Raw genomic sequence first — 26,806 nt, 5'->3', positions numbered from 1 at the left:
CAGTGGCTTCTACTGGGTCCTTGGCCTCCATCTCCTCCCAAGTCTTGACTTGCCTCTTCACCCTCCCCCCACCATCCATGGCTCTATGGCAGGGACTTTCATCACCCCCCTCCCAATCTGAGAAATAGAATGCTTTCCATGCAAAATAGTGGCTCCTACAGCAGTGATTGTCAGCTCAGGGATTGATGTTGATCCAGACTTGGCCCTGAGGGCAGACCCTCCACCAAGACTCCTTGGGCAGGACTTGTGAACTCTCCACAAGCTGCAGGGAGCCTGATGTGGGACTTGATCCCAGGACCCCGGGATCATGATCTGAGCCAAAGGCAGAAGCTCAACCACTGAGCCACCCAGGTGCTCCAGGACCATGTGTAGTTTAAAGAACTGGTGCTTCTGTTTACTTCCTTTGCTTCTGAAACATTTTGTGTGTCTATATAGATGAGTCACACTCTAATTACACAAAGAGTATTGTATATTACAGAATGCTTAAACACTATTTGTATATAATTCTTTTGCCCTATTTTCCAATGCTTTAAGAAGTTCCAGAGACTTTCCACCTTGACAGATTTTACAGTCTTATATAATATGTTAAAAAGTATAGGGACATTATCATAGATACCTTTGACCGAGCTAACATTAGCTTGCTGTACTCTAGGAAGTGTCTTCCTCAAAAATTACAAGCATCAAATACTACAGAATAAAGCACTTTATAAAGAGGTGTTTTTTCAAAAAAAAAAAAAAACTAGAGCTGCAAGGGGTGATATTAGGAGAGCAGGAAGAAGAAAATACTACTAAAATGCTGAAATCTGAGAGCTGGATATATGGGAGGAAAACAGAGAAAGAATAGATCTGGAAGGATGAGGAGGGGCAAATTAATGAGTTCACGTGGGGTCTGCCTAGTTTGAGGTGCAAATGAGGGCACAAGGACATGTCTTTTTTTTATTTTTTTTTAAATTTTTATTTATTTATGATAGTCACACACACAGAGAGAGAGAGGCAGAGACATAGGCAGAGGGAGAAGCAGGCTCCATGCACTGGGAGCCCGACATGGGATTCGATCCCGGGTCTCCAGGATCGCGCCCTGGGCCAAAGACAGGCGCTAAACTGCTGCACCACCCAGGGATCCCGAGGACATGTCTTAAAACAGCCATAAAGGAGGCAGTTTCCTCTAACTTACAGTAGATCACTGAAGCCATGTGACTGAATATCACAGCAAAATTTTTCTTTTAAGATTTTATTTATTTATTCATGAGAATGCACAGAGAGGAGAGAGAGAGGCAGAGACACAGGCAGAGGGAGAAGCAGGCTCCATGCATGGAGCCCGACGTGGGACTCGATCCAGGGTCTCCAGGATCACACCCTGGGCTGCAGGCAGTGCTAAACCACTGAGCCACCAGGGCTGCCCACAGCAAAACATTTTTAAATGAACTTGAGGCTATTTTTCATAAATTGCCAACATTTCTAAAATAAATTAAGGGCATGTCACTGAATCACTCTGCGCAGGTTTTTGCCATGTTTATGAGGCAACCTCTCTGGGAGAGAGGCAGGACAGGGAACTCAGTAACAGGTAGTCGCGGGCCTTGGCAGCATCTACTCTAAAAAGACAAGTTGGCCACTGCATCAAAACAACCACCTCCAGTCAGAGAAATGAAGTTATTTTCTTCCCCATCAGGGGTCATTACTGACAAAGCTGAGATTCATCAGGATTAGGCATAAAGCTGTAGAATATTCTAGAAGTGGTGTATGTGTGCTCAATGTCACAAAGTGTGAAATGATAGAACTGAAATCAGTAGCAAGGGCCAACCTTGTTTAATGCTTGCTGTGTATTAGAAGATGAGCTGGCCTATTTGCCGATTCAGGTGAGTTCCCCAGGCCAGTCAGCATTCTCTAACTGACCAACTGATGCCCACCATTCATCAGATAGATGAATGAGCTCTTTCCCAGCTTCTCATTTCTTCCCAAGGTTCTTACACCTGGAGTGCTGGGAGCAGGGTGAGCCCAAGTCTGTTTTTCAGCCAGAGGAGGGGCAGCAATCTGCAGCAGTCTGGAGGCAGCTGCCATGGGTTGTTCTACTTTCCCTCCTCACATGAGTCTGTTTATACTAAGGTCATGTTCATGATTCTGATTCCCAAGGATCCCTCAGGCCCTCAGAAGACATGCACAGAGGCTCACCTTGCCTGATAAACATATGAAGTAAGAGATGGGAACTCACTTGTGGAGGGAACACGTGCTTTCCCTGGAGCTAGGGGACGAACTGGTTGGAGCAGTTCAGCAGGAGAGAAGGAAAGAAGTTGAATGAAGTTGAAGTCTGCAGAGAAAATAACACTTGATCTGGGCCTTAAAGAATAAGTAAGATTTAACCAAGCTAAGCAAAGAGAGATGACGTTTCAAGAAGAGGAAATAGCATTTAGAGACCCAGGAGCATGAGAATAGAATCTTCTGAGAATAAAAAATAATCTGATGTGATGAAAATGGTGTCATGAAAATGAAAAATGGGTATGAGATTGAGCAAAGACACAAGACTAAACACATGGCCTGCACTCACCCTTGATGGCATTATTATTATTATTATTATTATTATTATTATTATTATCATTATTACAAGAATCTGACCCAGAACTATGGTTTAGACTTTTCAAATAGCATAAATCCCGACAATCTCTATTACTGATATAAGAACATTGTATTTCTCAAGTATATCAGGACACTTAAGATTGGAAATAGATTGAAAACTGCTATAGGAGCCATAGCATATCCCACCGAGATGTCTCTGGGCCAGAGAAGAGATGGAAATGGGATGAACCAAAAGCTATTATGAAAGGACACATATGAAAAATGTAATAATCAATTGAATAGGAAGGAGGAGAAGTTGGGTGAGAAGAACAAAATTAATGAATAAAAAAAATAATGAAATGAGCCATCACTCTGAGCTCTAGGCCACAGTGGTAGTGCCTCCAGGAACAATGGAGGCATGTGAGGATGGGCCCTTTACCTGCTTGGTGCCCTTCTCTTTGGCTGCCAAAGACGGGACCCTGGAATGGAGGATTCCAGTCACTCACAGGGACTCTCAGACCACACGGAGCCTGGCTGAATTCCTCCAGGGAAGCTAAGGGGGCACCGCATGAGATGCCTGCCCTCACCTACTCTCTCTGTAGATGAAGAAAAGGTTGTAGATTTAAGAGTTCATACCTTGTTCTATAAATTTAGTGTCATCCAAGAGTCTGAGAAACAGTGATAAGAGCCTCAAAGATCTGTCATCCTGTCACAGGACCTTGTAGTCTGATCCTGTCATAGGTGCCACCCTCTTAACTCGGTTTCTTTCCTTTAGGGCCAACTCTGTGACATGGAACCCACACAAGATGATGGGCGTCCCTTTACAGTGCTCCGCTCTCCTGGTTAGAGAAGAGGTATGTCTTTCCTGATTCATGGCCCAATCCATCAGTGGAGTTTGGTAGAGTAAATGTGGGTAGTAGCAGAATCAGAATACAGGATGATTTCATAAGCTAGAATGCTGAGCCATATCCAAAAAGGGGAAATTGAAAAAAAAAACAAAACAAAAGAAAAAGGGGGAAATTGTTCATCAGGATAATTATATGGTCCTGCTCTTATTTCCATGTAAAGGAGGGTTCTATTTTGAGTCGACCAGACAGGCATGTTTCATACATAGCTAAATTGTACTCTGTGTGTGTGTGGCTCATTTTATGTAGCATGATATTTGCAAGGTTCATTTCTGTCATAGTGTGTACCAAAACTTCATTCCTTTTGTGGCTGAACAATATTCCGTTGTATGAATATACCACAGTTTGTTTATCCATTCATCCTTCAGTGGACATTTGGGTCAATTCTATTTTTTGGCTGTTATGAATAGGGCTGCTCTGAGCATTTGTGTACAATGATTTGTTTGAATATCTGTTTTCAAACAATGGACCTGTTTTCAATGGAGGAATGGAATTGCTGAATCATATGGTAATTCCATGTTTACCTCATTGAGGAACTGCCAAAGTCGCTGAACCATTTTACTTTCCTACCAGCATGATGAGAGTTCCAATTTAGTCTACATCCTTGCCAACACTGAAGAAAATGCAGCTAAATTTAGCTCTTAAATTTAGGTCTTTGAACCATTTTGAGTTAATGTTTGTGGGTATGAGGTAAGAGTTTGCGTGTGGATATCCAGTTCTCCCACTACCATTTATTGAAGAGACTACTCTTTCTCCATTGAAAGGTCTTGGTACCCTTGTTGAAAATCAGTTAGCCACAGTGATATGGGTTTAGCTAAACTGTACTTGTGAAAAAGGCATGGAACATTAGGTTGTACTCAGCAGAGTCAATAATGAGTCAAGAGAAACTTAGCATTCATAAAATATTAATGGGTTAGGAAAAAAAGTGGAGTTTCAGGATGAGGAAGTGAGTTTCAGGAAGGTAGTTACCCACTGTCCTCTGGATATGGCATGCCTGGAGTGGTTTGCTTAGGTCAATGCCAAATTGCATGTGGGACCCCATCAAGCTAGGGTTCAAACAGTGGGGAACGATTGATGAACATGTGAGAGGGATGGTTGAAATAATTAAGGATGTTTAATTTAAAGAGAAAAAGAAACTTAAAGGGCTGGAGAATGGTAGCCTTCACAGTTTAAATGACTCTCAAGTGGAAGAGTTTCATTTTTTCCTTTGTAGCTTTGGGGCACTGGGTAGAATGATTTGATGGCACAGTCAGAATATGCCATGATTTTAGGTCTGACTTCCGGTCAATGAAAGGAAAGCTTTTCTAAAAATTAAGCTTCCCCAGAGATAATGAATGCTTTGCATAGGAATAAATTCACCACCAAGGGAAGTGATTGGAGATTGGACAGTCACTTATTAGTAAGAGGATTCCTTCATTGAGAAGGCATAAAATAAAAGCTCTAGGATCCCTTCCAAATCCAAGTGTTTATGTTGCTCTGACAGCATGTCCCTTATTGAGAGGTAAGGAATAAATGTAATACTTATAAATAAATACTTAATAATGTGTTAAGTATTCTGTGATAAGAGAGTTCTGGGTTTAAAAAAATCCTGGGAGATTTTAGATTAAAGAGTTAAAAGGACGTTTAATTACTTGAAGGCATGTCAGAGCCTTTAATATGGTGATATACATTGCAAGTATCTTTGAAGAAGGGATTTAGGATATAGTTTCCTAAATTTATTTGACCATGGGAATTTCTTTTACAGCAACTATCTTATAGCACAGCAACTATGAGTGTATTTAAAATAGTTGGCCACATAATGGTCTATAATTTTAATGGCTTAGAATCAGAGTATCATCACATCAAGGCCCTTTATGTGAAAAACATCACTTTTTTTTATCCATTTATACAGTGAGATGGGTGCTTGGCCAGCCTTTGAGAGGTCCTGTGTTTTGAGCTGCGTTTCCTATCCCAGATCCACTTTATCCATCATTCCACACTCTTGGGTGGTCTCCTTTATGACTGTCGGAACCTTTTTTTTTGTGAATGAGCTTCAGGCCAAGCTTCTGAGACAAACAAAATAGAAACACCTGTTGCAATTTTCAATCTTATTGGTCTTCAAGTGAATTTTCTTTTTCAAATCCACTGTCATTCCACTGCTCTATTACAATCCTTTAATTTCCCTCACTCTCAAAAAAATAACAATGAATTCCACTGCAAATGAAGCACAAACTATAGGGTCGAACCCAACCTCATTGCCTACCATCTGGTCTTTCAGGACCCAGTTAAATTTTAGTTGCATTACATTTTGTTCTCATTTGATAAATTTTTTGTAAAGAATTCTAACTTCAACTAGGTGATCACATTTTAGTCTTCTCTTGTCATGAGTCACAAGAAAAAAAAAAAAAAAGCGCCAAAGCTTCTGTACAATCACAATTATACTGCAGATAATGAAAGAGTCAAAGGCTTCCTGTGGTTCGTGACAAATTGAAACGTGGTGGGGTTTCTGGTGAGGAGATTGACAATGCTGTTTTAGTCAGAGCATGATTCATTCACTGTTCTTCGGAATAGTTCAGTCACTTTGCCACCCATTTTCCATCCTAAGCTTCTTATGCTGGGGCAAATTAATGATCATTGGCAGTGAAACATCCCACTGTAACCACCACAAGCAAACAAGTATAAAAATGCAGTACTGAAGCTCCTACCACTCTTGGAAGGGGAACATGGCATTTAAAAGGTTGGTTAAGACATCTCAGAATAACAATGCTTTTATTGTTTTTGATTTCAACATAAAAATGTAGCAATATTCTGTATTAAAAGCTATGACTTCCAAAGAGAACTCAAAACCTAACAGCCCAATGATAAAGTACTTGAACTAAGTATGAATGAAACACTAGAATAATCACACTATTAGTATTTTACAGAACCAGAGAGTATTTACAGAACCAGTAAAGTATTTTAATTACAGCAAAACCAAAACAGCAGGATGTTCCCTCAAAGAATGAACATTATACTCTGATTATGATTGTTTCTAAATGAACGCATTCTCTTAAAAGGATAGTAAAAGCATCTATGCCCTTGTTGTTAACCTGTAGTTACATTTGACCCTGAGCTATTTATCCCACAGAATTGACCTATCCCAACAGTTCATATTGTCCAGATATTGGCGCCATTTTATTTTTCACTTTTTTAGAGAGAGAGAGTGTGTGTACATGCATGCACAAGCAAAGGAGCAGTGGCGGGGGGGAGGGGCAGGAGAGAACCTCAAGCAGGCTTCATGCAGGGCTTGATTTGGGACTCAATCTCATGACCCTGAGATCATGACTTCAGATGAAATCAAGAGTCAGATACTTAACCGATTGAGCCACCCAGGTGCCCCTTGGCCCCATTTAAAAAATTTGATTCTTCCTGCTTTCCTTCTCTGACAAATTCAGTTTCCCTTTAAAAAATGTTTTTTTTCTCAATAATTTTCACCACAATGTATATCTAACAGAATACCCAATGAAGTCAGTAGTTTCCTAAGTTTTCTCTTCTCTTCTAGGGATTGATGCAGAGTTGCAACCAGATGCATGCCTCCTACCTCTTCCAGCAAGATAAACACTATGACCTGTCCTATGATACTGGGGATAAGGCCTTACAGTGTGGACGCCACGTTGATGTTTTTAAATTATGGCTAATGTGGAGGGCAAAGGTGAGCATGCATGGAATGGCTGAATTTTAATTAAAGACAGAAACTGTATCTAGTGACCTTTATAATGTGGTTAAAAATGGATTTCCAAATTGAAAATTATCCCCAAGATTAAGTTTCTTTAATCCTGTATCTAGATATCTGCCTTCCGTGTCGCCAAGAACATAAGCCAAATTGCTTTTAATGCTCGCTCATCTAGAAAACAAACCCAGGTTGTTTATAGAGCAGAACATCTGGATTCTTAAGAGATGTTTTGTTGCTGTTTTGTTCTTGTTGTTGTTGTCTCTCAACTCTTGGATTTTATCCACTGACAGATTCCTTGGGAAGAGTAATGCTACAACTATTTTTGTTTGGAGAACAAAAACAGGAACCCCCTTCTGTAAGGTTTCTCTATTTACCTCAGAATTTAACTATCCTAGATAACTCCTCTCAGAAACAGACACTCTGTAACCAATGCTGTGCAGTACCTGCTGGACCTAATTGCATCCTTCAGAGAGTACCTGCATGCTGACATGTAAGCAGGCTGGAAAGGGCAAAGTGTTTCTTTTTCATCTTGACCAGATTCCTAGTTTCAATGTCACATATCAGTGACTTCCCACCTGGTTTCATTTACCTCCCACAGGAGGCAACGGCCAGAGCCAGCTGGACATGCCAAAGTAAACCAACTGCTAGAAAACCCAACCCGCTCAAAAAGTCCACAAGAGAAACTTGACAAAGGAAGGAAGGGGAGAGTTTAGAGGAAGGCTGGCATGTGGTGTGCTAGAGAGAAGGGCCACAGATTGGGCTATATGCTTTCTCAGTAGCTCACACAAACAGGTGGCACTTCAGTCCTAAGGGATTCATAGATAACTTGGTCAGCATGAATATGACCTGCCAGGATGAGGCCAAAGATTGTGCTCTTCCCCAGGATCTGTGTGAAGAGGCATGAATCACGTCTACAGAAGCAAGTTCCATATGTTCTTGTTTGTCAGATATTCCAGAGTCAACTGAATGCCTTAAGCGATGAGAGAGCCAGAGAGCTAACAAGAAAGAGAGAGGGCTTGGGAGTGAAATAATGTAGTCGACAACCCTCTTATGGAGTCTTCTTTAAATCTATTCAGGAAAAAGGCTGTTTAAGTACAAAGATGGTCTCACTTATTGCAGAAATAACTCTTAGATGGTGTCCGGGGATGGCTGGGCTACATATTCTTCAGACCAACCTCCAGAAGAGTCTTTGCCCTAGCTGAATTTCCTCTAAGGGCTGCTAAATATCGAGCAGCTGTGTGGAGTCATTGCCCCGTCAAGGGGGTGTCAGATGGATGGGCTCCTGTCCCTTGACCTAGGCAGGGGCCCCCTCCTCTCTTGAAAGATGAGAGCCTGCCAAGGATACTTACTGGGTCCCCACCACCCAAGATGAGGCTCATTATTCTGTTGGATTGACACTTAAATTTGGCAAAAACAAATAAATCAAGAACAGGAATTACTGGCATCCTCTTAAACGGTTGGAAAATGGGTAGGTTTTTCATTTCATTGATTGGTGGGAATCAAAAATGATGAAAGTGAGTATCAGCTAGGTAGTTGAGGAAAGCTTGATCTCCAAATATTGTTCAGTATTGTCCTTTTTGTCTCCTTCTTCCTACGGTGTTTCTAAGATGATGATCATTAGCTATATTTATACAAAAGTGTTCTTCTCATGGTTCATCAGTTCCTGCTGCTCCCTTCTCCATCTGAAGCCTCCTCGCCAGCATGGGGCAGCGGTTGGCTCTAAGAGAAATGATTTGGAGGCCATCAGTTGTGAATGAAACAAGAGGAACAGCTGAAGCATGAAATAAGGGCCGAAGATCCAGTCTGTAACGCGCTGAAATAAAGGCACCAGGAGAGGGAAGAAAAAAAAGGAGCAATGCCAGTAGCCACATAAGTTAGCCATAAATTACAGATGCATGTTCCTTTAATTCCTCATGCTCCAGTATCTAGACACGTAAATGGCAAAAACTTCTATTTGCTTTTCAACTTAAAGCTGCGTATTTTGCAAAATGAAATGGTAATATTGATAAAAGTCTTCAGCTCAGTCCTACAATCCAGAGATGCAGGGAAGGTAATCACCCTCTTGTGAGAGCTCTCTAGTGATGCCATCCAGGGAAGAAGTCAGCCTGCCCTCGGAAGGACCAAGAAAGAGTTGGCTATGACATTCTATCTGGTATCCTCTCTGGCAGAGGAAAATGATCTGCAAGAAAAATACTGAGGAGCCAGCATTAATCAGTAAACCCTCTATTCTTGAATCTGCCTGGGAAATGTGGTATTCAAGTGAATCCATATTTTCTCCTTAGCAATACAAACCACAAGAAAATTACTGACCTGACTATACATATTCTTTAAACTGTTAATGACTGATGTAGCTGAATGCACTGAAGACAGCCATCCCATTAAGTCCAAGAGAATTTGATTAGAGCAACTGTGTGTAAAAAATGAGCTTCTTGATGTGGATGCTAGCAGGCATTTTAGACAATAGTGCAATATATAAGCCTGTCATAAGCAAAGGCCCTGTGCCTGCCCTCAATTCTGTTCTTATTGAGGAGACCTTTCATTTGGTTTGTATTTTATTAGAGAATGCTAAGTAAGACTTGATGACTATTTTCCAGATTTTACAGATTCCCTCAGTGGTTAAAACTCAGTGTAGATAGGAAAAAAAAAAAAAAAAGAAAGAGATAAAGAGGGAAGGTGAGAAGGGGAGAGAGAGCAAGGGAGAGAGAAAAAGAAAAAAGAAAGAAAGAGAGGATGCCAGGATGGCTCAGTGTTTGAGCATCTGCCTTTGGCTCAGGATGTGATCCCAGAGTTCCTGGATTGCCCCCCACACACCGCATTGGGCTCCCTATGGGGAGCCTGCTTCTCCCTCTGCCTATGTCTCTGCCCCTCTGTGTGTGTGTGTGTGTGTGTGTGTGTCTCATGAATAAATAAAATATTTTTTTAAAAAGAGGAGGAAAGAAGGAAGGAAGGTAGGTAGGAAGAAAGAAAGAAAGAAAGAAAGAAAGAAAGAAAGAAAAGAAAGAAAGAGAAAGAAAGAAAGAAAGAAAGAAAGAAAGAAAGAAAGAGAAAGAACATACCTTAATTTTAGGGCTGCGAGGATGGCTTAATACATAAATACCTAGTTTTCATGGTAAATCTGTTTACATATGCAAATTATGCAAATCATTCAAGTTTGCATTGCAAATTTCCTTATAGTCTTCTGTGGTTGGCCTCCCTCATTAAAAATGTAGATAACAGAGGGACTGGTCAACAGCTGAGAAAAAAAAAATACCAGGAGAAAACTATTAAAGGAAAAGTCATGCCAGGCACCCTTTGCTGAGTGACTGAATGAATATTCACTTTCTCTCTAAAATATTAATTGTAATAAGTAGATAATGACTGTTATCGTGCCTGATGCTGGGTGGGATGAAGGGGCCACAATTTTCCAGACGAGGTAAGATAAGTGCACAGATAACCATCACAGAAGACAGTATAACTGGCTGTAAAAGAAACACAGATGCATGAGAAGTGAAAGGAGAGCCTATTCCTAGTTTGAGACCCAAGAATGATTTATGAAGAGGTCACCTTGGAGATGATCTAGGACAGGATAGGAGATTCTCCAGGATAGGAGAATATGTAGGATTTCAACCAGCAGAGCTGGGAAGATGCTGCAAAAGCAGGTCTGACGCTAGTGGAGAGTCTAGGTAGCTAGGAGGGTAATTAGGGAGCTAACATCCAGATAGAAAGAGGGCCTCAGTAGGGGGCTGGCAGTGAGAATGAAGGTAGTAGGATTCAATCATTATTTCTGAAGTGGCATTTCTGGGGGCTAGAGAGCATGAGATGAGGGTTTTTAGAAGCAGAGAATGGTGAGCAGCGCTGATGGTGTCAGGCCCCAGGGACAACACAGAAGCAGGAGCTGAACACTGGCAGACAGTGATATCACTGAAGAAGAAAACACACTGTTCCTCTTCCTGAAATTCGGACTGAGGGAGTCTGGGCTGGGATCTGAGAGTCTACGCTGTCGACCTAATTAACCTGGTGCCCATATAAATGGTTCCTTAAGAACACAGTGGGTAAAAATGCTGCCCTGCAGATGAAAAGTATACTTCCATTCATTCACCCACCCGTTCAACAAATGTACTGTGCGTGAGCACCTGATGTCTGCCAGCCCCGCTGGTATGAGGAAGACAATAGCGAGCAAAAAAGCACCAGTCTGCGCCCTTGTGGAGCGTGCATTTCAGCCTGGTCAGCCCAAACCGATCCTAAGCGTGTGGGCAAGGAGGGAGCAAACAAAACCATCTTTCTCTCGAAGTTGCCTCAGCATAACTCTGACGCTAGGGGTGCAGAATTCCCCTGAGGGGCACCCCTCAGAGCCCTCAGCTTCCTTCCTAGCAAGACAGGTCTGGTAATGCCATGTCTGATTAAGTTCTCCAGGGGCTGTGGTCATTCTCAGAATAAGAACTGTGTGGCATGTGACAACGACTCAAGTATTTCATGAGTGCATACATTTCAGAGAATCCCCTAAAAGCCTTCAAGACCTTGAAAATAAAAGATGGATCTTATTCCCATAAATATCCAAACATGAAGAGAGGCCAGGCTTCTAAAAGCACTCTAGAGTTTCCGATGTCACTCCCCCTTTCAGCTAGAGGGGTGGTCAGGTTACTCCTAATCATCTCAAGTGAAGTCCTAGACTAGCCAAGGCCAGAGGACTCCCACTCCAGTCTGGGACAATCCCACTGCCTCTGCAGTACCATCAAACTCCTTTTCAGAGCATTCATTCTACCTTACTGTGTCCCTGTGTGGGAGGGATATCACACAGGCACCATCCTTCCCAGGTGACCAGTAAGATTAGCCAAGGCCATGTGGCTGGACAGAGCCAGAGTCCTACTGGTCCCGGCCATATTCTGGATCAGGTACATGCAAGTTTAAATGCAAAAGGGTCCAGTCTGAAGAACAATTAACTTCCCTCCCTCCTACCTCGGGTCCATCCTCAGGGTACCCAAACTGCCAGGTCAGTCCAAACAGACCCCAAATCCTAAAGTCATAGAGTCTGTGGGGTAGACTCTGGCCTGAGTGTTCAGGCATCAATCAGGACCCTTTCTTGGGGTCATCAGTAACAAGTCAGACTCTGACCAATCAACTAGGGTGACAATCTCCATAGAAATGATTCCTGACGTGGTGTGATGAACATTGGGTGTTATTTACAACTGGTAAATTATTGAACAGTACATCTGAGACTAATGATGTACTCTATGTTGGCTAATTGAATTTAAATTAAAAAAAGAAGAAATGATTCCTGACCCCATCAGATTTCTTTAAGGCTTCAAGATGTTGAAATCACTGTCTATGCTGCATCTCCCTCTTAGCTGAGGTGATGAGATCATCAGTAGGATTGTGGGCCCATCTTCTATCCATTCCAGCTGCACCCTCAGGTTTCCATGTTGGATCAGTCACTGGTTGGCCTGTTATAAGTGTTCCTAGGATGAGCATTAGCTGTTTTCCATTAGTGCGCCACAAATGCTGAAGGAGTTAGGAGGAAAGCCATTTTGAAAAGTAACTCCCCGAAGTGTCCTGAGGTCCATCAAACAGCACCAGTCCTCGGCTATAGCGTTTTTTTCCAAATCCAGATCCTGGGCTTCCAGAGCCGGAAACTAAAAAGACCTCTCTGATAATGCTCGCCCATTACAAATACATGAGTCATTTATCCCCAGAGGAGAAATCTAATGAGCTTTGCACAATGACAAGCTAACAAAGCATCTGCGTGCCCCTAAGAGTCATACATTCATTTGTTCAACAAATATCTACTGAGTACCTACCCTATTTGTTCTATAATGAGGGTACACTAGTGAACAAAAGTAGGGTCTGGAAATGGTAAATTTTCATGATGGGCAGAGGCTAAGCAGGCATGCTGGCTGGGGGTGTCTCTGATGATGCTTCTTCTCCACAGGAGAATAGCCCAGGCTCCTGTCATTAATGACTTCCATAATTACCCCTCGGGATGGCAGAGGCAAAATTTCCCCTCGAGTAATCAAAATAATTGCCTGGAGAATGGAGGCTCGGGAAGAAAAGGAATCCGCTGTAGGGAGCTGTGATGACATGAAAGGAACAAAAACACCTGAGGGGAGAGCATCAAAGGAGAAATAATCACTAGGAAAGCCCCTATACACAGTCTTGTGCATGGGAAGTGTGGAGCAGAGCTGGGGCGGAGGTTGGCAGAGAAACCATCGGAGGAGATTAATCCCATAGAGAGCTTACTCGCCTTTCTCAGCCAGCCTGATGGGCTTTCTTCTTCTCTTTCTCAGGGCACCACTGGATTTGAAGCACATATTGATAAGTGCTTGGAGCTGGCTGAGTATTTATACAATATCATAAAAAACCGAGAAGGATACGAAATGGTGTTTGATGGAAAGGTATGTATTCTGGTCCCTATGCTCCCCAAAAGTTAAGTCAGTTCCAGTTCTTATCACTGATTTTTTTTTTTTTATGTCAATCGTGTACTGTCCAGGTAAGTGGGACTGTTACAAGGGAGAAGCTGGGCTGATGGAGTAGCTGTCCCAAACTGGAGTAAAAAATCAAACTCACAAAACAATATCTCTGTGTAATGTGGTGAAAGTCAGGCACTCCAAAAGGGATTATAGGTTTAAAATAGAAATTACACTCGGAAGCTGCAGAAGAGATTTGAAATGTCCTTGGCATTTTCTAAATTGCTGCGATTGGCTGAGTGTGAATCCTACCTTTCCCCCTTGCAGCCTCAGCACACAAATGTCTGCTTCTGGTACGTGCCTCCAAGTTTGCGTGTCCTGGAAGACAATGAAGAGAGAATGAACCGCCTCTCAAAGGTAAGTGATACAGGCTCCTCTGGTGTGCGCAGTGGTGTGTTCATTGGGCCTTTCACATGCACGGTGTCCCTCTGACATGCATGTGTCTCTAGGAGAAATCCAACCTCGACCTTGGCACGCAGGCCCACTCCCCTTCACAGGCTCCTACAGAACCAGAGCTGGTCTACCTAGACTTTTCCATTCTTGTCTTTGATTCCTGAGAGGAAGTTTATGATGTCTTAAAATAAACAGTCAGGTGTTAGCTTGACTGCCATTCACGATGCAGCAAAAACCTTTGGTGAAGTTGGCTGACCCACCAAGCCAAACCGTCTGTGCTCATCCAGTTATAAGCACAGAAGAGATTTCAGGCACCAGAGATGGTTAGAAATCAGAGTTGCCGCTGACTCTCTTGAGATGCCAAGGTCAAGGCTGCTCTATGGAGTCTTTAGAGCTCTGCTGAGCCCCAGGAGGTAATGGGGCAGGGAACAATACTAATGGCCACGGTGTAGAGTGCATATCATGTCCCAGGCTTAACTCTGATCTAGTATTACAACACTCAACTATATTAAGTGTTAGAAATGACTAAAGGAGACAATTGAGGTGACACAAACAAACTTTATTTAACACTTCATGAAGCGGGCAGCCTCCCTTCCCAGGGGTCCAGAGAATTGAAAAATGGGATGGAATGCAAGAAGCTTTTAGAGGATAAAGAATAAGGAATGGGAAGAGAAAGACAGAAAGTGAGTAAGGAAGGGCACCTAAGGGGCTTAGTCGGTTAAGCGTCCGACTCTTGATTTTGGCTCAGGTCATGATCTCAGGGTTGTGAGATGGAGCTGCACATTGGGCTCCATGCTGGGTGTGGAGAGCTTGAGATTCTCTCTTTCCTCTCCCTCTGCCCCTTCCCACCCATTTGTGTGCATGCATGCATATACTCATGCACCCTCTCTCTTTCTCTAAAAGAAAAAAAAAAGAAAGAAAAGAAAAAGAAAATGAGTAAGGAACAACAAAATAAGAATAGAATGCAGGGTTGAATTGACGTTGGGGATTGGCTGACTGGATATTCCATGTTTCTGGTCAAACAGAGCATTTACAGGGACATAAAAGTTAAGTGTACATTTCCTGATGTGACATCCTGGGCAGGAGCAACCCCATCATGGGCCTAGAAACTTATTTCAACCTAATGTGGGAAGCACAACTGTCCCCATTTTGCTGATGGGGAAACTGAAGCACAGGGAGACTTTTTAAAAAATCACTTTTCCAAAATCACTGACTCCAGAGCCAGAGGGTTTGGGCTTCAAATTCTTCTGCAGCCAGTAAGATATCCTTGACCTCTTTTCTTCTCCTGCTCTCATCATTTAGGTAAGGGTGAAATTTGGCTTATGATGTGCAACAAAGAATCTTGAAAGGAGGTAAATTTGGGGCCCCATCCCAGTGTGAAGAAATAGGAAACTAGGGATGATTGTGTATATTTGGATCTCAAGGGTTGGATTAGTTGGTTTGTTGGTTTTCCATTTACCACAAAGGAGGCGACTTTCTCCAGTCACTGCCAGGAGCAGGGAAGGCCCTCTCCCCCACTGCAAAGGAGGCTGGGCTGCCTCACTGACCTTTCAGAATACTTTATTTCCTTCTATGTCAAACAACAGGATTTTGTGTGGTTTTAAAATCTTCAGAACGGCTTATAAATGTGAACATCTGCCAGTAGACAGTCCAAGACCAAACCCTCATCAGGAGGAAACTGACACAGAGTTGAGGTGTCATAGCCTCCTACTAAGGGTAGTGGTTTGCAATCCTGGTGGCACATTAGAATCAGCCTAAAGCTTTATAGATGACCAGGTCTTAACCCTGAGAATTTAATCCAGTTGGTTTTGGATGGGCTTGGGAATGGTTCTAAAAGCTCTCCAGGTGATCTCAGTGTGCAGCCCAGGCACAGAGCCACTGACCCAGAGGAATGCATGAAAGAAAGCTTCTGGAATGGGGAACCATTGGTGCATGTGTCTAGAGAGGAGGCGTCATGGTCATGCTTGAAGTTTTAATGAAGTTAGCTCATTTGTTCATTGCAAGAAATCAAGCCCAAGCAGTAGGAGGGAGGCAGGGTGACGGTCACATTGGAGAAGATGATGGAGGCAAAAAGGGGCCTGTTGTCATTTGAGAGGAAAGAATTCAAATTTTCTCCTGAAGTTTTATGGTATAGCTTCTGTATCATCTTACCAATAACTAATTTTATTTAACAAGTTAGTTAGAAATTAGAGGTTTTCATTCTTACTGGCTCTACCTCTTTAATGAACCCAGTGACCAGACAGAATCCAAGGAGTAATTTGGCCGATTTCATTTGTTGAGTCAATTTATTATTGCTGAGCTGAGGGATGGGGCAAGATTGGAAAACAGAACAGAAAGTGGTTTTCCCCACTACTTTCTGAGCAAAACTCAACTCTAAATTTCCCCCATTTCAATATAGCTCTTTTCAGATGCCTCTCGGGATTTAGCAAATCACATAAACTGTGATGAGAATGGAGACTATTTCTGGGGAAAGCCATTAGAACAGTAGTCAACTATTTTTTATACAGTTGGTAATTCAAATTTGAAAGTCTTCTGTGATTCCATTTTCCTGGCTAGAATATAGAGAATTCAGCAATTCAGAGTTGCAATTCACAATAGAACCACATTAAATATCAAGGTTAACTTTTGTTTATTTATGTCAATAATTTTCGTCGGGCTCCCGGTGCGTGGAGCCTGCTTCTCCCTCTGCCTGTGTCTCTGCGTCTCTCTCTCTCTCTCTGTGACTATCAGAAATAAATAAAAATTTAAAAAAAAATTTTAAAAAATGGGATCCCTGGGTGGCGCAGCAGTTTGGCGCCTGCTTTTGGCCCAGGGCGCGATCCTGGAGACCCGGGATCGAATCCCACGTTGGGCTCCCGGTGCGTGGAGCCTGCTTCTCCCTCTGCCTGTGTCTCTGCGTCTCTCTCTCTCTCTGTGACTATCAGAAATAAATAAAAATTAAAAAAAAATTTTTATGTCAATAATTTTTCAGAGTTACAGAAAAGTTTCTTCTTAAGTATAAAGCCCTTAAAGTATAATGTCCCGGGATCAGTAAATCTTCACACGTTCACACACGTACACATACACACAACCCCAGGGGGAAAACAGTGAAGGTAAAATAAAATAGATCACCTGCTCTATCCAATATGGTATCAATAGCCACATGTGGCATTTAAATTTAAATCAATCAAAATTAAATTCCACCAGAAGTTTACTTCTACAGTTGCACTCATCACATTTCAAGAGCTTGACTTGTGATTAGTGGCTGCTGTAGCAGATAGAGGAGATACAACACATCTCTATCACTACATAAAGTTCTCTCAGTCAGTGCTGATATAGACCCCCAAATGGGAGGAATCTGTGGAGTCTGCTGTGCAGTGTGTGGCCAAATTCTGGACACTCCTAGGAAGAATTCCCGAGCCCTCTTGTCTGGTACACGGCTTAGCATACAATATGGCACTCAAAAATGTTTGCTGAGCTATCGTGCCATTTACACATTTCAGAACAGGGAGCAGAAACAACACTTAGGAAGCCTACTAATGGATCATAGGCCTTTTCCCATAGCTCACACTGATGTGGGGACAGATCTAAGCAGCAGGTAGGTGTTATTATGAGCAGAGTCAACAACTACATGAGGGAGGCTAAGATGAGCCTCTGGTTGGTGCATTTCCTGCTGCCTGGTCAGGGCTGTGAGTGTTCAGGTGGCTCATCGTCACTGAGGCACAGGGGACACAGAAGGCCTGGGGTGCCATATGACCATATGCAGATGCCTTAGACACAAGGCAGGGCCAGCAGGTGGAGTCCATGTGGGCATGTATCAGACAAGAATCCTGGTTCTTCATCATCTTAGCCTTGTATTTTATTCCATTGTATTGGATAATTATCTGTGTATCTGATCCCAGCTCCTACCAGTCCTATAATGATTGATGGATATCCAAAAGGTCAACAGTAGATTGAAAAGTCCATTGGCAAGGAAGTAGATTGGCCTCAACTTTTAAGGTGTCACTCTTCCAAAGTCTATGTTGTTAAATGTAACGAGGAATTTAATTTGTGAAATTTTAAAGTATGTACAGTTATTCTTTTTCATTTTTCCAAAAACTTCACTCGTATTTCCAAGATTTCAAAACAAAAAGGTTTTGTGATACATAGTGAAAAAATACATTTCTCTGATTCTGTGATGCTTTAACCTGAGCTCGCTTGGGAGAAACAAATGTGGATTCAAATGATGGGATAGTTCCCTGGTTATTGTTTTCTAAGGGATTGTAAAAGCTAACAACACAAGGGAGAAAATGACACCCTAAAACTCATAAGGCAGCCCTAAGAGCTCCTGGTGAGTAGGTCTTTAGTGAAGTCTTCAACATGCAGCCTCTCTTTTCTGACTCTCTTTATTCAATAGAACTGGGAATATGACCAAAAGAAAACATCTAGAAATAAGTGAAAATGCTATATATTCATCAGAAGAGTCAGAATCTTATTTTCCTTCTGAACTTGCAATTAGTGATTATGCAATAAAGTAGATGTTCCATGTTCCTGCTAATTTTAATTCATCCCCATTTTCTGGAAGCAATTAAAAGTCATGAATTTAGACAACTGCGATTTCTCCAACCCAGCTTCAGGAACTGGAGGAATTTGATCTGACTTTACACCAAAACCTGTTTGGGATGATAACTGTTACCATTTAAATTTTTGACCTTTGATTTGATTTATCTGAAAAGTTAGAGATGATTATCTTTAGTAATTAAAACCATCCAATGGTTTTTGGATGGATGGCCCATGAAATTGAAATCAGAGTTTAATTCACTGAGGAAAGCACTATCATTGTTTTTATCAGTTCTAAAGAGCAAGCATGATTTATTACAAAAATAAAAATTAAGGAATAGGAATAGGAATGTGATTCTTCCTAAAATTCCCGTAGACACATGGATTTGGAATTCCTTTCCTAATTTGGGATTTCTCTCCCCAGGAACACATTGATTTGCCATGTCTCATAGCACAAAGTGATAAATTTCATGTTCTTATGCTAGAATATTCTAGTAGATCCACTTTCAGAACTTAATCCCAGACTTGAGATATTTAAATTTGTTTTCATACTTGTTCCCTGGGATGAGCCCAGTGCTCTATGTACAACCTTAACCCTTTAGGGGAAAGAAGGATCAACCCAACAGAAATATTCCTCTTTATATTACCTTCCTGTGTAATAAAAAAGTGGCAGAAAGAAACCTAAGAAACTGTTAACCTAGAATCAGAAAATCCCAGTGCCTCCAAAAAAAAAAAAGAAAAAAAGAAAAGAAAAGAAAATCCCAGTGCTGGAATCATCATACACATTCATTTTTTAGATGAATGAAATTAGGTTCAGCATATGACGTGAAGGTGAAATGAAAGTGAAGATAAACTGTCCTTGGTTTTCTCTTTGGTATCTAATAATTGGGCATGATGAGAAATAGGTCAGTTTTGAACATTGGATACTTTGTTTTGGGGTTTTTATACTTAATATTTAAATTTTAATTTATATTTAATATTTAAATTTTAAATTTTAATTCAAGTAGTTAGCATAGTATTATATTACTTTCAGGTGTACAATATAGTGATTCAACACTTCCATACATCCCCTGGTGCTCATTATAAGTGCACTCCTTAATCCCCATCACCTATTTTGCCCCCCCACCCCGCTCACCCCCACCTCTACTCTGGTAACCATTAGTTTGTTCTCTATAGTTAAGAGTCTGTTTCTTGGTTTTCTTCTTTTTTTCCATTGATCATTTGTTTTATTTTTATTTATTTTAAGATGTTTTATTTATTTATTCATAGAGACACAGAGAGAGAATGAGAGGCAGAGACACAGGCAGAGGTAGAAGCAGGCTCCATGCAGAGAGCCCCACATGGGACTCAATCCAGGGTCTCCAGGATCACGCCCTGGGCTGCAGGCGGCACTAAACCGCTGCACCACCAGGGCTGCCCCATTTGCTTTATTTTTTAAATTCCAAATATGAATGAAATCATATGGTATTTGTCTTTCTCTGACTTATTTTGCTTAGCATAATACTCTCTAGATACATGCATATTGTTGCAAATGGCAAGATTTCATTATTTTGTTATGAGTGAATAATAATTCCATGAGTAAATAATATCCCATTCTAATACACACACACACCCCACCTTTTCTTTATCCATCCATCAATCAAAGGACAGTTGGGCTGTTTCCACAATTTGCGTGTTGTAAATAATGCTGCTATAAACATAGGGTGCATGTATCCCTTTGAATTGGTGTTTTTGTATTTTGAAAGTAAATACCCAGTAGTGAAATTACTGGATTGTAGAGTAGTTCTATTTTTAACTTTTTGAGGAAACTCCATACTGTTTTCCAGAATGGCTACACCAGTTTGCATTCCCACCAACAATGCAAGAGGGTTCCTTTGTCTCCACATCCTCATCAACACTTGTTTCTTGTATTTTTTATGTCAGCTGAGGTATGAGGTAAAATCTCATTGTAGTTTTTGTTTTCCCCCGATGAGGAGTGATGTTGGGCATCTTCTCATGCATCTGTTGGCCATCTGATACTTCTTTGGAGAAATGTCTGTTCATGTCTTCTGCCCATTTTTTAATTGGATTATTTGTTTTTGGGTGTTGAGCTTTATAAGTTAATTATAGATTTTGGATACTAACCCTTTATACAATATGTCATTCGCACATTGAGTACTGTGAAGATGAAAACCTCACTATAAACCAATGATTAAGTGTTGATGTTCAAAAATTGCATATTCATAATAGTATTCTCTTTGAATCAAACTATTCATTAAAATGAATCCAACTATGATGTGAGGAATAGTCCCCATTTCGAACTGAGTTACTTACTGTGTATATCTAAGTAAGTCTAGAGCTCCCTGATATCAGCCATTCCTGGTTACATATTTGCAACAATAAATTTAAATGATCAGATGTTATATTTACAAATTGTAATGGTAAAAATGTGAATAGATCATACATACAGCTAGACATAAGTTAAATGTATTCCTCTTCCTGGATAGCTATCCCTATTATTCTAGTCTTTATTAACCAATAAGGACTTGCGGAGCCCTCAGTGTACACACAGTGCTATGCTGGCAAATAAAAGAAGTAAAAGACACTGTGTCTGCCCTTCAGTGCTTGCAGTTTCAAAATTATGGATAACTTATATTTTCTTATAAGTAAGATGACAATAAAGAAATATCCTGTAGACAGAATCTATGGGTAAAGATCAGGTATTTACAACTTAAAAAAGAAAAGATGCTACCGGACTAGGGGAATCAGGAAAGGCTTTATAATGCTTTATCAAGTCTGTGGTGGAGTCTTGGCATGTGTGTAGGATGCAACCTGGAAGAGAAAGGGGACTCTAATCCAAGACAAGAAGTGTGACACAATAAAACTGAGGACAAGCATAAAGGAAGAAAAATATGTGTGGCACATTCAAGGGATATTGACTGTAGGTCTTGTCTCAGAGTTGAAGATTGATTTTAGTGACCACTTGGAGATGAATCCTCAGAGCTGAGGGACAAAATACCTTTGTGCTGAGCTAGAGAGCTTGAACTTCATCTCATACACTCTACTGACAGTAATCATTCTGTGATATATATATATATACTCTGCTTTTTGCCACAGCTGAATTCCATCATGATTAAAGAATGTATTTCATAAAATCTTATAAACTGAGATAATGCAAAAAGGAGAATGAAAAGACATTGGAAAGCTTTAGGGTCTCAGGAAAGAAAATTGCTTTAGGGCCTCAAAAGTCTGCTTATTTTCAGACATCACTTGGTTACCTCTTGGTTACCATTCTCTGAACTATGTTTTATTTCCAGTGTTTTTGTATCTACTGAGGTTAAAAAAAAGAAAAAAACAACCCTCCCCCAAATACTGTATTGCTAAACTATTTAGCCTTGGAACCAACACCCAATTCTTCCCATTCTCCCAAATCCATAACTACATGGTTGTTAAATAACAAAAACTCCACTGAGTAAATTTTAAAGATCTAACTGGATTTATGAATTGATTCATAAATTGGGCGGCATCCCATCTAGGAAGTAGAGGGGAGCTCTAAGGAGCTTATAGAAAGAGAGAGGTTTTTAAAGGCTGGACAAGGAAGTCACAAACAGAACAGAGAATTATTCCAGGCGAGGTCACCTTCCTTTGGGTAGAAGGGTCTTACTAGGTGATTACCTCATGTTTCTCTGGGAGATGGGGAGAGACCATGTGACTGAGTACCATATTGATGCTGACCAGAAGATTCCTGAGTGACCAGTTAAGACTATATTCCTGGGGGACATTGAAAGTGCAATTAGATTAGGTATAAAGCCCAGGTTTGGTGGTGTGGTCTAGCATAAGCGACTCTGTTTGGGGCCTGCAGTTTTCTTTTTCATAAAGTCAAGGATAAGGGGGCAAGCACCTCAGAGCCTATCATTTATTATTCATTTTATCACCCTCAAGAATTTGGATGTATTAAACTGCTCTTGTCCTCCGATCCCAAAAAAACTTGGAGACAATTCCTTTAGGGGAAATATGAGTCTGGTTGTTTAGTTAAAAGCTAAAAATGCTACTTGATATTGGGTTCTTTGACTAGAAGAGTCCCCAGGGGTCACCATGCGGCTCTGGTCTCTCCCACAGGTGGCCCCAGTGATTAAAGCCCGAATGATGGAGTATGGGACCACAATGGTCAGCTATCAGCCCTTGGGAGACAAGGTCAATTTCTTCCGCATGGTTATCTCAAATCCCGCAGCAACTCACCAAGACATCGACTTCCTGATTGAAGAAATAGAACGCCTTGGACAAGATTTATAATAACATAGCTCACCAATCTGTTTCGATTCTCTAGGTAGACAATTCAGTTGTCACAAACTGTGTGAATGTATTTGTAGTTTGTTCCAAAGTAAATCTATTTCTATATTGTGGTGTCAAAGTAGAGTACAGTTTAAAAATCCAAAAAACATTGCTCCTTTTAAAAATCCTTTCCTAAGTTTAGAATACCTCTCTAAAATTAGTGACAAGAGGCTGTGTTCTAATTGATAATGAAAAGCTTAAAATTGTTATAAATACTTCCCTTACTTTTAATATAGTATGCGAATCAAGCTTTATTTTCACTTCAGAGTAGTAGGATTGAATAGTGCCAAATTGCCCCTGAATCCTAAAAGGTTCTTTGGGGTGCAGTCAAAAGAAGAAAGTACATATAAAATGTATGTTGACAATAAAAACTCTTGCCTTTTTCATAGTATTAGAAAAAAATTTCTAATTTACCTATAGCAACATTTCAAATGTATTTAAATACATATAATTTTACAAAAGGAAAATATATATATTAAAAAGAAATCCTATTTTGTAACATATAGATTTTTATTTTATATGGGTTATACAAACTGCAGGGGCAGATATAAAAACTAAGCCAGATTTTTTTTTTCTCTTTCTTTTAATGGAGGCACAATAAAACACTGAGCAAAGTCATTCTGAAACATAGGCCCACAAATTCTTAAAAAGGTTAATGCCTTCTCTCTATTCATGTTGCGGCTTATCACATCTCTAAAGTTAGTATTACAAAACAAACACAAAAGAATATTGCAAGTTCTCTAAAATGACTGACCAGATGGACAATAAAATTCTCTTCCCAGTTAAGTTTTCCACCCAGTTGACCCTGAGTGGACCCACTCAGTAAACATGAAAAGCCAAGCTTCATCTTAGACTAAAACTAGAGTAATTGTGTGTACTCTGCTTTCCAGTTCAGCTTGTTTTGAACAGAAGGTGGATGCTCATTCTTGAGGCATCTTCCCACACAGTATTCTTTTATTAGGTCATTTGGATTAATTAGGGAAAAATAAACATAAAATCTAATCAGCCTGAGCAAAAATGGAATGAAGCACACTCCAGAAGGTGGTGAGCCCAGAAAATTAAACTCGGCCATGAGAGAAGAGATCTCTGTGAGAACAATGATGTCATCCTGGGCACCCATATTGTCACTGTCCAAGAAGGAGTCATTCACCTCCTGGGTAATTGCTTCTTCCAGTTCCCTTCCTCTCCTACTCACCAAAGTTCTCTCCTGCTAGGCTTCCCATCACTGGAATCCCAAATACTTAATTTCTATCCCACAGGGGGTTATGTTCCTCTCATGAGATTTTGAGACAGCATCTTAAGACCTTTTTTACCTGCCTCTTGTCAAAATCCAAAGTGACCAGAGTGTGCAGAGATAGTAAGATAGTAGATTCTTAGAATTCAGGATAATACTTTAAAGCATTCTTCTTCCCCTGCAAACCTGATGGAGAGACCCAAGCTAGCAAGAACTCCCATATTTGTGGGGCCACAGTTTATCAGAACCCAAGTAGTAGTATGACGACTACAGATTCACAGATGCAGACTACAGGCACCACCTTAGAACATTCATCCTTTCTATATGGACCAGTCAGATTACTAGTTAGCCTACAAGTATACAAGGGAAGAAAAAAAGAAATGCCCTATATTATAACCATAAGATCTAACCATCTGAAATCTGCATGAGCTTGCCCCTACATTCTTCCTCCTACATTATATACAAAAACATTTATACTTGAATTCAACATAGGTGTGGATCCTTCCTGTCTTGGAAGTAAATGGGTTCCCTATGATGATTAGGAGAAAATTTTTATCTGTGCCCCAGAACTTCATAAAGGAATAAGTAGTCTAGGCTATGTTCAATGGCCAAGCATCCCTTTCCTTTCTAGAAGTTGGCCATTGAGGCTATGCACATAGTCTTGAGCCTCAGGCTAAAAGGTCCTACCTCAGAGGCAGAGACACTAACTGTCAAGCCCACTGTCCTGCTTTGAGAAGAAGGGGCCCTGTCCTGGACAGACCCCTCTCAACTCCAGGATGCTTATACCTTGCAGTAAAGATCTTCTAACAGAAGCTGCTGTTTTTTTAACTTGATGGTATGATGGTATTTAAAAGGAGAAACATTTGTGCCTATGTATGATATTCCAGAAAAATAATCTTTACAAATAGATTGTTTCCCCCACTTCCTGCCCTTTCCAGATTCTTCTCCAGGTTGGCTGGGAGTCTTGCCCAATCCTATGCAGTGAAATCCCTGCCAATCATAACCAAGGAGAGGAGGTAAAGAAAAGCCTAACAGGTTCCAGTAGTTTAATAAATATGCTTTAAAGTAAGTCTGCAATCTACTTGGGAGAGAGGAAGGGAAGAAGGAAGGTGGTTTTGAACATTAGCTCAAAATCCCAGTGCCAAAGGCCTTTATGTGGGACGATCCTTTACAAATTTTAGAAAAGCCTGGTTTTAGCTTAATCAGAATTGACATGGCCATTTTTATTTATTCAGCAATATTGTGTTTGTTATTTTTAAATACTTGAAATAAAAAGTGTGGTATGTCTTCATCTGAGACGCATAAATGGTATTGACTTCGTGTACTGAAAGCTAAGGACATCAATTGTGTGTATAAATCGTGTTGCCTTCGTTCTATTGATAGCACTGTCTCGTCACCTCAGATTGGGGTTGTGCACTTTAGCTCTGAACTGTACAGTGTTGCAAATCAACATATGTTGCTGTAAAAGCTTGTACAATCTATTATTGACATGTCTTTTTCTGTGTGGTAGCTGTATCGATATTATGAACTACATCCGCATCTGTTCCTGTGCTCGCTCTCTCTCTCTCTCTCTCCCTCTCTCTCTCTCCCTCTCCCTCTTTCTGCTAAACTGTGTGCCCTCCACATCAGCTCTAACAGAGAACATGCCCTAGGCTAAGCTCCCTACTGAGAAATCTCCCTTGATAACTGTGTGATTTGCAAAATGCAAGGTGAACGCTACTCATCTCCGAGAAGAGAAGAAACCCACACAGAGTGTCACAAACCACCCCAATTGCAGGTACTGTCTCCGCTGGGGTTTGGGGTAGGGACTCAGAATATGAATAAAGAAAGCACAGGTGTAAATATAGCAGCAGGCCAGGGAATCAAGGACCCTGATGGTGGGTATCATCTTGCACGTGCTCTCCTGTTTTCAGATGCTAAGTACAAACACTGTGTATTTATTAGTCACGTGTTCCAAAATACTGTTCCCAATTGGTGTTTCTGAAAGACATCAACATCTCCCCAACATGACACCATAACTAACGACAGAAAAAAATAAAAAAATATAAACATGTGGCAACCTGTTCTTCTTACCAAATATAAACTTGTGTATGATCAAAGTATTTTATCTGTGTTGTCTCTCTAAACCCAAATAAATGTGTAAATGTGGACAGTCTTGGGCTTTGCTTGTTTATTTCTGTTGTGGAGCTTATTTGTTAATGAGTTGCCTAAATACAAGACCCCTCCCTCTTGTCACAGAGCCCAGAGTGTCTTTGGGTCTTTGCTGGGGAAAAAGAGCTGGTACTACTGCAGTCACTGTCCCTTCTGAGGGCCATTGTTTCACCTCTCATGCTTCAATTCTTCAATCAGATCCAGTCTTTTTTTAGAAATCATTTTATTACGGAAAATTTCACATAGAAAAGTGGAGAAAACAGTATAATAAACTCCCGTGAAGTTCTCACCCAGTTTCCACATTTACTGATTGAGAGACTGAATCCCATTTCACCCATTCCTCCACCCCACGTCCTCCCTGACAACAAATTTTTTATATGACTCTGGAAAAGATAAGGCCTCCTTAAAACAAAACAAAAAAGTCCTCACTGCAATTATCACAACGAAAGTGATAATAATAATAATACTGTCTTCACAGTAGCAAATATAGTGAATGTTCTCCATTTCCCTGGATCTTGATTCGATAGCAAAACCTATAGCCCGTGGCCTGGGGGCCCGGAACGCCAGCAAGGCTCACACAGCTTTCAGGAGAGACACGATATAATGCCATATA

The 26,806-nt window shown here is 40.9% G+C and overlaps 1 protein-coding gene across 1 annotated transcript in view; it reads left to right on the top strand.

Annotated features, from left to right (window-relative positions):
• GAD2 (glutamate decarboxylase 2) overlaps positions 1-26,185 on the top strand; it is an 86,041-nt gene extending 59,856 nt beyond the window's left edge. The window contains exons 12-16 of the mRNA XM_055331063.1: positions 3,326-3,404; positions 6,976-7,125; positions 13,407-13,514; positions 13,854-13,943; positions 22,596-26,185. Coding sequence (XP_055187038.1) covers positions 3,326-3,404; positions 6,976-7,125; positions 13,407-13,514; positions 13,854-13,943; positions 22,596-22,769 — 601 coding nt within the window. The 3' untranslated portion in view covers positions 22,770-26,185. The remainder of the gene's footprint in view (positions 1-3,325; positions 3,405-6,975; positions 7,126-13,406; positions 13,515-13,853; positions 13,944-22,595) is intronic.
• Positions 26,186-26,806: the final 621 nt, after the last annotated feature.

This window comes from Nyctereutes procyonoides, unplaced genomic scaffold (assembly GCF_905146905.1).
Source record: "Nyctereutes procyonoides isolate TBG_1078 unplaced genomic scaffold, NYPRO_anot_genome, whole genome shotgun sequence".
In the NCBI taxonomy this organism is placed as follows: domain Eukaryota; kingdom Metazoa; phylum Chordata; class Mammalia; order Carnivora; family Canidae; genus Nyctereutes; species Nyctereutes procyonoides.
The sequence above is the reverse complement of the archived record's forward strand: the minus strand, read 5'-3'. Positions and strand labels throughout refer to the sequence as shown.